Source organism: Dermacentor variabilis, chromosome 9 (assembly GCF_050947875.1).
Source record: "Dermacentor variabilis isolate Ectoservices chromosome 9, ASM5094787v1, whole genome shotgun sequence".
NCBI lineage: Eukaryota > Metazoa > Arthropoda > Arachnida > Ixodida > Ixodidae > Dermacentor > Dermacentor variabilis.
In genome coordinates this window covers 99,367,956-99,380,412 of record NC_134576.1, presented here as the reverse complement: position 1 = coordinate 99,380,412, position 12,457 = coordinate 99,367,956, and the positions used below count along the sequence as shown (strand labels likewise).

General features: G+C 51.6%; 1 protein-coding gene across 7 annotated transcripts in view; it reads left to right on the top strand.

Moving 5' to 3' along the window:
* LOC142557180 (uncharacterized) overlaps window positions 1-12,457 on the top strand; it is a 434,150-nt gene that overhangs the window by 351,310 nt on the left and 70,383 nt on the right. For all 7 annotated transcript variants that reach the window (XM_075668850.1, XM_075668851.1, XM_075668852.1 and 4 more), the window contains one exon: window positions 6,668-6,811. In XM_075668850.1, coding sequence (XP_075524965.1) covers window positions 6,680-6,811 — 132 coding nt within the window. In that variant the 5' untranslated portion in view covers window positions 6,668-6,679. The remainder of the gene's footprint in view (window positions 1-6,667; window positions 6,812-12,457) is intronic.

Sequence of the window (12,457 nt, the reverse complement as noted above, 5' to 3'; positions counted from 1 at the left end):
CGTAAGCTGTAATCAGCTAGCGCAATACAGGGGTAATTAGAGTTCGTCCTACAAGTAGACATAAAAAAATACGTCGCTGCTGCTGCTGCTGCTGCTGCTGCTGCTGAGGATGATGATGCCGTCCAGTCCGCTCACACCAGTAGTGCATACCTGTACAGAGCGGAGAATGACGGTGCATGCATCCACTTGGCTTCGTCGCTTTTGCAGCCAAGCGCGCTGCGCGGCCCTTGATATCTTCTAAAGCCTCCCACGGACGCGTGGGCTGCGCATGCGCGTCGATACCGTGACGTCACGCCGACGGCGAACGACCTTCGAGCGCGCTTGTAATTGCTATCGCAATAAAACGTCCGCGCTCTACGTAATCTGCAGGATTGATCGAAGACCCAATATCGCGTCTGCTTCGTTTTGCGAAGAGTTCGAGGTAACAGTTCATCACGAACGCCCAGCGAACTGCAACGCCGGAATCTCGGGACTTCTTTCACGACTAGTGGCGACGCTTTTTATGCAGGCTCAGTATAGATCACTTATTCACTGGCATCTGGAAGGGTCTTCGCGCTCTTCTGACCGCATAGGCCCGACGATATCTGTGCCGCTCGCCACTGCGTCTGTCGCCTTCAGTGCGCATGCGCCGTCGTCCGGGTGTCGTATAGTTCTTTAAATACAACGCCCATTTGGTTTGTCAGCTCAGTCAGGGTTCTCGGCTTATTATCCCGCTGGTGTGTATGCGCCACTGTCACGCTTATGTACAGTCTGCGTCACTCCTGTGTAGAGCGCGTGAACGGCGGCCTCCGGGGCGCTCAGGACCCCAGCCCTGCAGCGACATCTAACGGCGCTTGCTGGGCCCGAACGTGCCCAGCAGCTAGCGTTATACCACGCCGTTCTCGCGCTATACGCAGGAACGACGCCGACTGTACATAAGCGTGGCCTGTATCATTCCCTTGTCACGCTGTTTGAACCACCCTGTCCAAAGTAAACGTCTGCCGATGCCCGATTTCGGAATCTATGCACAAGTGCATCGGCGCTCTCTGTCGCGCCAGTTTTGATGCCTCTATATTTTGCTCGCTCGCAGCTCGGCCGTTGCTGTGTTCGCGTAGTGACTGATTTCTTTTGATTACATTGGAAATTTTGGCAAATTTAGCGGACGGCACCTCTGACGACATCTTACGTTCGAACGAACGAGCGGGATTAACACGGGGAAATGTTGAAATAAAATACAGGCGCACAAAATTCTCAGCATGATCAGCACCCGCCTCCGAAGCGCGCTTGAATCTATGGCAAATGCAGTAGGCCTGTTAAGACAGCCGGTACAATACCCGTGTAAATGTCGAGTCGAAGAACAAGAACTAAATGCGCCTTGCGTCTTTCAAGTACCGCTGGCCGGAGCTCCAGTGCGCGCTTTTTCATGGAAGCGCCGGCTTTCACAAATGTTTTCTTTTCGGTTTCGCTATATCATACGCAATCGACTGCGAATACGGCGTTCTGCGATACTGTTTTGTAAAGCAGTAAGTGTGCGAAGCAGTCGTAAATGCATTTCCCTTTTTTTTTTTTTTCCTTTCCTCTTTCCTATGAAGGCATGTAGAACAGCCCAACTGTCTCGGGTGATTTATATATAGTGTTTGCGTGTTCGGGTAGGCGGCAGAGCGACGCTGCTAAAACAGCAAGAAACAAGTGGGCATGTCGAGCTAGTTTTTTGTTTGTTTGTTTCTGCCACTCGAGGACGCTCGGATTGCTAGTTAAAACCAGGGCACGACGATTGTAGAGAGGCGGGCTTTTCCATGGTCGACCACCGCCCCCTCCCTTTACCCACGCTCTGTACCCTCCCCTTCAGGACGTTCCCAGCCTCTGGTGCTTAAGTATGACCATTACAAAAAACAACAACAACAAAAAACTCGACTTGAATAATCTCGATTTCTTTTTCGTCGCTGACTGGAACTTGTTGCTGGGACTCTTTATGTTTCGTACAGTGATAAACCTTCCCCGCTTTCACTTTTTTCGCCGTTGATGTATAGTAATAACGTGTAATTGTATATATTCTCGCTATTTTCTTTAACATGACTCGTGAAAGTTGTCTACTCCGGTCCAACCCACGTGTTGCTGCAACCTTGCAAATCTTGAATCGTAATCTCACCTGCTTTGTCTATAACCAGACCTCGCAGTATAAGCAAAGTAAAATAAATGCGCTCAGCTGAAGCCACCTGCCCCCGAGAACAACCCTGCGGGGTCTTGTGACCCCTATGCGAACGAATAATAGAAAAAGAAAAGAAAGGGAGGGGGGAGGAGTAGTTTGCCTTCAATCGCACCCTCTTCCTCTCTCTTTTTCTCGCCGCGCTCTGTTCTCGATCAACTGGTACTGCTGTCGCTTTCCCAAGATTATACAGGCCTGTCTGTATAGTGACAATCGGAGGAGCGCGAAGTGGCGGTTATGTGGCGGCCCTGTGGGCCAGCTTCACCGCTCGCCAAAAGCAAGTCGCGATAGCCTAGCCTGACGCAGCCGAGTTTACCTTAGCCTAGACTGACAGAATTCCTGTTCGACTTCCGATGATTCGACGCTCAAGCTTGTGCTCTGCGGGCCAATATCTGCCTCTTGGATGACGCACCAACGTCGGAGGAAAAAGACTCTCGGCTTCTTTAGCTTAAGCACGCTCGCGTGCGCAAGGCCACGGAAGCCCAATTGCGCTCCTCGGTTGGTACCGGGATGTACGAACGCCTGTGACTGCCAGCGAAATTCTCACCCAGTGTGTTCACACTGGCTGCACATTTGTTATCTTTATCTCTGTCCTCTTTCCAACTCCTATTCCTTCACCTCAGTGCAGGGTAGCAAACCGGAAACTAGCATCTGGTTAACCTCCCTGCCTGCCTTTCCTCTCTCTATCTCTCTCTTGATCTTCTTTCTTTTTTATTCATTTGTATTTCACCCTTTTCTTCTTCCCCACATGTAAGGTAGCCAATCGAGCGCGGCCCTGATTAAACTCCCTGCTTTATACATCGCTCTCTCACTCTCTCTGTCTTTCTTTGTTGCAGCTTTCTTGTAAAATTTAGCTTTTAACTCTTCCTAGCGAAGCTTAGCATGACTTGACACAGCTTAGCACGCTCGACCCAACCAATCCTAGTCCCTGCATATCATACTGACCTCAAATAAAGACGGGGACAGCGGAAGAAAACGCAAGAACAACACGGGCGGTTTGTGTTCTCTTCCGCTGTCCCCGTATTTATTTGCGGTCAATATGATATGCAGTAAACACCAACTAGGCCAAACTGAAGCTCTTCCAATCCTAGTCCAGCTTGTTCACGCATCGTATGGCGGATGGAACGCTCGTCCACCCCCCACGTGGACTGCTCTTTCCTTTTTCTTTATTTTTTTTTATCACAAAGTGCCCGTCAAGGGTTCGCGCCGTCGTCCACGGCGGCATCAAGTGTACGCCCCGCTGAAACACAGCACCGGCCGTTCCGCCGCTATGATATCCACGTGTGTTCAGATAAAAAGAGAAACTAGGCACGGTCGCCGCCGCTCCAGCTCTTTCTGCTGCCTGTGCGACGGCGAACCCGTGTCTTTCCGTACCGCTCAACTGCCTATGGCTTTCCCTTCCCCACCCTTCTCTCGACCTGTATCTCTGTGTCCTTTCTCTCTGTCTCTATTCCAAATAGGTGCCGTTACATTGGTTTACAGGTCGTTCGTTCCTTGTGCCTTACTCATCCTTGAATAGCCAGCTTCTCTCACTTGAAGAAGAAACACAACAAAAACAAATACACTGTGATGCTTTATCAGCCCGCCACGCGCGCACGAACACGAACAAACGCACACAAACACGCACAGACAGATGCACATGAGCACATGCGCGCATACGTTCTCTTTCTAGTTACCCAGCAAGGACTGCCGTCTGAAACATCACCTGCTCTCTCTCTCTCTCTCTCTCTCTCTCTCTCTCTCTCTCTCTCTCTCACTCTCCAGTTCAGCATTCGAGAGTTGGTTTGATCTCTTCATCCCCCCCCCCCCTGGTTCCTTGTTTTCTTCATTTTTCATCACGCGTTTTACAACTGCACTTGCTCCTAGCCGTCATTTATCCGCACATTTGTTTTTCAACGTTATTTTCGTTTCGTCCCCTACTTGCTCCACTTCTGTATATATGTATTTTTTTTTTTCACTTCGCTCCGTCGGAGACACGTGCGGGTCGCGCTGACTATGCCGCGGCCACAGCGCACCTGTGCGTGTACGGTCGACAGGTATACACAGCGCTCACAACCGCCGCTGGGCCGCTTGTGCGCCGGCCACCAGATTGTGTGCGCCGAATGTTTCGTTCGCGATTCCCTGAGTGCCAGCCGAAGTGGTACAGGCCAAGGAGGAGGAGACGAAAAGGGGAGTGGGGGTGAGAGAAGGAAGTGCTATCGCAGGAGTGCGCCCTCCTTTATGTCGAAACGATGTTTTATTGCAAGAGCAATTGTACGGAGGTTCGAGGCGCGTTTTCGACGTCGTCGTCGCCGCCGTCGCCGCTGTGCTGCCTCGGTGGATGCGCGGCTCGCGGGTGGAAGGGTAGGTCCCCAGAGACGCGGCCGACTCGAACGCGCAGTGCGTTTGGCTGTAAAAAAAAAAAGAGAAAAGAATGAAGAAGAAAAGAAAGAAAGAGAGGTGATGTACTTCAGTCGGACGCACGCCATCACGTGTTCTGCTCAATCGGATCTGCATGCAGTGGAGCCAGAGTGTGGCGTCCGGCGTTCTGCTTTTTTATTCGTTCAGCCTCTTCCCGACCATGCGGGAAGAGGCTGGACACCTCAACCATTGCATGCACTTGAATCTGTTGCGCAACTGTGCGCATACGGAGGTCCGAGCGGAAAAACAGACAGCAACGTTCGGGCTACAAACGCCGACGGCTTTCTTTTCGGTCTGATTGCGTGCACTATATCGTGCACCAATGACGCGCGAGGCCTACGACGCCGCTTGCGTAATTCCACAGCCGTTGTGTGACGCCTGGTAGCTGTCAGGGTGCTGTTTATATATATATATATATATATATATATATATATATATATATATATATATATATATATATACAAGGACTTTAGGAAAGTTGCAGGACATGCCACGCGCTTGAGGGATTCACCAGAAACCACAGCACAGAAGCCACTGCTGAGTTAAGCGAAACTCGTCGAGCTGGAAATATATAAGTATTTAGGCGAGTCAGTTTTTTGTATTATGTCGTTGTCATTCTGCGATAGGAAGAAAAAAGAATAAAAAAAGACTATTCAACATCACTCTACAGCGTCTCACGAATTCCGCGCAGCGAAAAGCCATGGGTCACGTCAGCCAATCGGGAGCCAAAAGAAGGCCTCCTCCATTGTCCGCCCCTGATCGCGCGACGCCGACTGAACGCAAACTTCAGGGAAAGATTGGTGTAGCGCCAGAGGGCGAACCATTTCACCCTTTCTCTGAAGCATGCAGTCGGCTCCAGAGCCCTAAGCTTCGCTGTATAGCATGGGGTGTGTGAGGTGGAGTATAACCGACTCCACGCGATTGTCGGCCATTTAGTTGTTTGCTTCCTTAGCTGGTCCAATCTAGCGCAACCGCTTCGTCCGCTGGCATCGCGATGCTCCCGCCCTCGAGCACCGACAAATTCACGAGCAGTGAACTTGTGCAGGTGTGGCTATTGACTACCCTTTATTGGCTCTTGCGAGGTTACCATGCTCGCGGGCTCGTTTACGAGGTTGAAACGTCGTCATCGTCATCGTCTCCACCACAATAATTATATTTAATCATGACGGCTGCACGACAAATGCGTCTGCCAGCGATCTCCCCTTATCTTCGTATTACGTCAGCTGTGTCTGTAGCCTATGCATCGAACCAACCAGCGGAAGGAAATGGCGACGAAAGGGGCAAAGGAGCGCTTATTGGCTCGCGATGGTACGCATGCTGACGTCATCGACGTCTGTGATGGATGGTGATCGCAATGTAGTGGTTATACGCTGCTTATAACGCCGGTCCCGAAACCGAAACCTGGGACACCACGTTCCTCACACCTTGTATTTGCAAGTGATGTCTGCCCCCTTAGGTAATCGAGATGGCGCTGTTGCCGCATTGTGCTCACGCGCTCTCACGCTGCAGGGCAGCTTACCTCGAACTCTGTGTGATCTGACAGTGACTGCGATGTCGATTTTACTTTTTTTGTTTTCTCTGCTATTTTTTCAACGTTCTCTTTGCTTGCTGTGTTAAATATGTGTTTGTTTTGACATTCGGCGTGCCTGGTGAAACTTTCCGGGAACAGGACATGGGCGCGATGTGACTTTCGTTAAACATGTCTTTTTTTTTTTAACTGTTATTCCTGGGTTGCTTGCTTGTTCGAGCCTGCCTAAGTACCATGTGTACTGTTTGATTAACCGAGAAAGAGTAACCGGCATCAGACATGGTACCAAGCTCTCATACACAGTAATAATAATAATAATAATAATAATAATAATAATAATAATAATAATAATAATAATAATAATAAAGGAGAGTTATAGCGTGCGCTCAATCCATCCACAACGCATGTGGCCTCGGTTAGGTAACGAAGTCGATGCAGTTCCGGCGTTGTCGAGTCTGTGCTTGTCGTGCGCTTGCGCATCCATGTGAGCTCGAGCCCGCTCTTGCAAGCTGACGAACCCTTTTCTTTTTTTCTTTTTTGCTTCGCTCGTGTAGGAAGATGAGCGCATGATGGACCATGAAGCAGAGCTCGAGGCAGCCATCAACCTCTCGACGGGACAGACCACGGCTGCCGTCCGCGCGTCCAGCGCCACTCCAACCACCAACGGCGTGCCGCACGAGGACGACATCACCGCTCAGGTGCGCCTGCTTTCTCTCCTCCTCCTTTAGGTCGCAGGTTCGACGCCCTGTGCCGACGGCTGTCGTACTTTAAAAGGAAGGTGCATGTTTGGGCTCGTTAGTTGGATATCCTTAAACGAGCAGTGCGCGCGGGAGAGAGCGGAATATAGGAAGGCAGGGATGTTAACCAGACAAGAGTCTGGCTGGCTACCCTACGCTGGGGGAAGGGAGAAGGGGGACATAGAGAAGGGAGAGAGAAGATGTTGAGACGGGTACGGGCAGTACGTGAGTTAAAGCGGTTCACGCAAACCAGACGTTCTGAGAAAGCACAAAAGTGCCTTCGCTGCCTACCAGCAGCGCGAAGCTCAGCGGAAAGAAGGGGACAGACCCAAGAAATTTTTTTGGACATTGCCCCTGCGGTCATTTGGCGAATTTCACCGCACTGCAGCAGCATAGCTCGATGGACATTATTTTTCAGAAAAATATATTTCAGAAAGCCGCCCGAATTTTGATAACTTTCAGTTAGCAACGTCGAGAGGGTACGCCGTTTTATCGACAGACTCATTTGCGGCACTTATTCGTAACTTTCCTGCTGCGTTGTCACAGTGTTTTAATCCTGACCAAAATTCCGCTATAACGCAGCGAGGGTGCAACGACTTGGAGCCGTAAATACGCATGTTAATAAAAGGGCCTACCTTCTCGCCGTTCATGATTAAAAGTTATTGAAATTCCGGTCTCTTCTGAAATACCATTTTTTTTTCTTAAACGCAGCACATTGTGTTACGCAGGGGTACTGCGGTGAAGTTCAACATAAGACCGCAGGGGCAACCTCCAAATTTCCTGCACATGGGATAGCGCGACGTTGACTTTCGACAAACGTGGCTGCTAATGTGACGAAGTTTGACACCTAAAAACCTAAATATATTATCACACGGTACCTCATGCCTCAGCGTTACCGGCGCTAGACACTAACGCACGCGGCATTGACGTGAGGCACGTGTTAACAGTGATCTAGACATAAAAAAAAAAATGGAGCATTGACCGTAGTAACGGCTTGACCTACAGTTAACTCATTTTTCGATATTGCCTCACGACGGTGTACATTTACATTCTTCCAATCAAAGTTAACGTACACCATTGAGGTTGTATGAGAACTCTCGAAGACAGAGTCAAACATGCCACGAGCAGTGACTCCCTGTAAAAGTCGTTCTTTGCACTGCATTTATTATCTGTACTCCGTTTCGAAATATTTGGCCCTTGAATGGAACCTGCGAGGCGTGTTGTGGCGCGTAGTTCGAGGTGGTCGAGGCTGAGCAGACGTCAGTAGCTTTGAAAGCTTTAATTGAGACAGGGCGCTGAAGGAAAGTATATAAGGGTTGGTACATGCAAACCCCGGAATGGCAAGCTCGGCACTTAACTTCACCTAGAGAGGAGACATTGTGCGCCAAGAGACGCCGTGGAAGCAAAAAAAAGGGTGGTGACACCCGTCCTGAGATTCTCGCACTCGATTTCGTCTGCGTCATAGATCTGGGGGCACCACCGGATCGAGCCTACGTGATCGCTTATTAGTATATGAATGCGCCATTACATTGAATTCGAAGCTGAAGAAATGCGCATCACGCGAACTTTTATATTCCAGTCTGGCTTTAACGTTGTTTTTTGATGTTTTACTTTTCGTCAGAAATATAGTTGCGCTATTCTTTCTTTTGATATAATTTCTGGCTGCGGTCACCAACTGTTGGATTGCGGTGCGTGCTCTGTACCCCCGGTAGCGACATACTTGCGCAGCCGTATTGACGGACGCTACTCGTGTCGCAGCAGAGCAGTCACGCATTGTCGCCCAGTTTGACGCATTAAAAAAGAAACACGTGACTAAGTAATTAGGTGAATTAAGTAACCGAGTCACAGGGCGCTGTCCTTTCTCGCAACTCGGCCATTCCAATGCCTCGCCGTTAATTTCCTTCCAAGCTTACGCATTGCCACAATTTCGTTTCCAGCGCCGCCTGTCGAGCTCCACAACTATTTTTTAAAAAATTTCGTCCCTCTGACAAGCCCGCTACGGTGGCGCGCCACGGCGTTCATCGTGCGGTTCTAGACACGAATGGAGGGGAACAAGAGCGAAAGACCACGTGTAAAATGGGTGCCACGTTATCTTTCCTTTCCGGGGCCGCGCTATTAGCGCGGGGCAGTGAAAGAGAGTCGAGCGAAGCCCTCCGGGGCTATAGTTGGCGAGCGGGAGCTGCCTTCCGCCTCGCCCAGCCGTCCGTAGCCGGGCATCATCGGCGACGCTGTTACCACGCGGACGCGTACACTACACTCCAGCGTCGGGGGGCTCGCTCATAGCAGCCCTATAACGTCCGGGCCAGGTAACATGCGCCTTCCGAGAAGGAGGGACCGCGCGCGCGCGCGCTAGTTAAATCGTCACGTCGTCCGAGGAAGCGCCTTTCGCGGGCTCATCCCGCTCTTCTTCCTCCTCCTCCTCATCTTTTTTTGTGACGTAACCGTCGTCCTGCTCACGCGCCGGCAACGTCGCCGAGGTGAGAGGCGAGCGTCGACAACTCGCCTCTCCCGGCGCGACGCGCTGTGCCGCGTAGGCCGCCGTCATCGTCGCGGCTCGCTCGCTCGCTAGCCTTGGGAGGCTCGGCACGAGGAGCGTGCGGGCCAAGGTCGTCGCCGCGCGCGCTCGCTCGCCCCCTCGACGACGCCCAAAGAAACGCTCCTGCCGGACCCGTTCCTGGCTCGCGGGGAGTCCTTCTCGAGCCGCCTCTCTTTCGTCCTCTCACCGCCATTCGCGTATCTTTATTGCCGGCCGATCTCCCGGGGGGGCTTCCCTCGCGTTTTGCCCATTTTTATTTCTTTTTTTTTTTCACACCGCCGAGGAGGCTGGCAGTGTAGGTCTCGCGCATACGCGGGTTAGCTTCACGCACACGACTCACTCTATCGAACGCCTCTGCAACGAAATGACCTGTATAGCGAAGAAATAATTACGTTCCCCTTCTATTGCGAGTGGTGTGGTGCGTGACGTTTACAACGAAGTGGCCTCTATAACGAATTATTTCGGAGGCCCCAATCATTTCGTTACAAAGGTGTTCGACTGTATATGGGTTCGTGCTGGTGAGATAAGGCGGCCACGTTGCTGTGGATGCCCGCAATGCACTGAAATGCTGTAGTGGCGCTGCTTTCTTACTTTTACTTTTTTGTTTCTGTCGGTGATTCCAAGCTCTGCGCTGCATTTTGTGCTTGAGCATGGCCACGGAAGACGTATGGCGTTTGTGTCGTTGATGCCCTTGACGTGCCGTCGCCGCGAACCGCTGTGCCCGAAAAAAGAAAGGGGAAAAAAAAAACGTCTTAGCCGTTTCCCGAGAGTGGAGAAAGAGGGGGATGCGGGATTCGCTATGGGCGCGGCCCGTTCAGGATCAACACCATGCGCGACAGACGCAGTTTAGCAGTTAAGGCTAAAATGGTGTGTGTGTGTGTGTGTGTGTGTGTCTGTCTCTTCCTTTTTTTTTTTAACTGCGAGGAAACATGAGGGGTTTGCGTATGTCCAACGACAACTATCGTTAAAGGGGCAACCGGGAGACAGGAGCCTACGCTATACCGCCCTTTCATGCTCGAGGTATTCAACGACGACGCCTTTCGTTGCAAGACCGATGCGCGCGCGCCGACCAAGCGAGCAGCTGGTTTCGCACGCGTGGCATTGAAGAAAGCGAGCAGGCGGCTGCGTACACACACAACGAGCTGACTAATCAGCCACCCGAGTCCTCCACTTCCTAGAACTGAAGTCGCCGTCCGTGTGTGCTGCGCTTCGTGTTTATTCAAGCACTCTCGCGTATGCAGTCTGGAGCGTCGCGAAGGAGATTACGTCTCTCTTAGGAAAAGTGACTGTGCTGGCTGCCGTTTGGTATAGTCGACTCCGTAATGTCAGCTTGGTGAATGAAACAATGAGAAACAAATACTCGAGGCGGCGCTAGAACAAGGCAAGCTCCGATTCGTGTAGAGTGCCCGTGTCTGTCGTATACCCGTGCTTGCGTCTGCCTCTCGCTCATTGTGTATCGCGAGAGCATGCATCGTACATGTGCGAATCGGCGACGGCGCTCGTTCCCCGCCTTTGCGCAAGCCTCCTGCCGGCGGCAACTTAGCGGCGAAGGCGACGCAGCGCCATCTATCGGCACGCCGTTCGCCAGGCGCACGCAGCAGCTCGCGCGTGCTGTCTGCACGCAATCGCGGACTTCCTGGAAAAGCCTTGGGCTGTCCGGCCCAATGCACTCCTGCGACCGCGAAAGATTTGCGCTCGCTGTCCTATGCAGACGCTAGCTGTAGCTAGCGTTCACCGCAGTCTCTCCTCCCTTTTCCAACGTGCCTTCACCCACTGTCTGCTTCCGTCGCGGCTTTTCCTTTTCTCTTTCGCGACCAACTAATCAACTCACTCCTTTCGTTTCCGCTTCTGGGTCTTTCTGTCCCGTGACCCCCCCCCCCCCCCCTCTTCCCCTCCCTTTGCCCGCGTCCTGTTGTTCCGCGCGTTGTTTACGGCGCCGGTACTCGCTCGGTGCGGCGGAAGTGGACGGGAAACGAGATAACAACATCCGCCTTTCTCTTTCCTGACGCTCCGCCACTGCAACCTTCGCCCTCGACCCGTTCCGCCCGGACCCTTCTTTAGTCTAACCGTCGTCGTCGGCTTGCAGCCGGCGACCAGTGCTCCAGCGGTGCGTGAATGCGCGACTTTTTTGACTGACTTTTAACGAGCTTAACCGGGCAATCCCTACACCCCCCCCCCCCCCCCCCTATCTTTCTCTCTCCCCACGTCCTTTTGTACGCTCCGGAGCCCATCATTGTTCGGCGCGATTCGACGCTAGGTAACACTGCCGCACTGTGCCACGCCATTCCAGTGTGACGCAAAGTTGACGACTGTCTGGCTTCTGTCCGACTCAATAAAGCCGCAACATACTGCAAGTCTCTAAGTTCCTTTCGTGTTTGCGACATTGATTCTTTCGTCGTGAAATTTGTACGAAACGGGTGTGTCAGCGCTGCTTGCCACATTTCGGATATGAGACACGACGTACTAAGACTCTTCCGCTTCGCATCTTCCGCTTCGTAAAGCGCATACCGCTTTGGTCTGAACGCGAGACGCGCTCCGATTTGCTCAGATGTATTAGCCGCGGCTAGATTTAGCGCTCCACACTATATTCCCTCCAAAGCACTTCCATTCTCACTTCCACGTTAGAACACTTTCGAACTCACTCGAGAGACTGTAATACAGCACTGGCAACTTAATTTTATCTCGAAATCAGCTTGTGTGTGTGTGTGTGTGTGTGTGTGTGTGTGTGTGTGTGTGTGTGTGTGTGTGTGTGTGTGTGTGTGTGTGTGTGTGTGTCGGGCGCGCGCGCAACAAACGTTTGAGCAACTTTCTACTTTTTAGTAAGCTTGCCTCTGCTTGCATGCTTCGTCTAAAGTGAAATCGTTCCTCAATACGTATCCCACAAAGGGTGTGTACTCCAGGGCTAACTTACAAAAAAAAAAAAAAGAACGCGCAAGGCTTGGGAGAACCGGACAGTTTCTCACTGCATCCTCTTGTCCGGTCAGCCAAGCGTGACCGTGAAGAAAGAAGTTGCGGTTCAGTTCGAACGGATTGGAAAAGAGAACGGTACGAAGAATAAAAAAGAGAGTGCC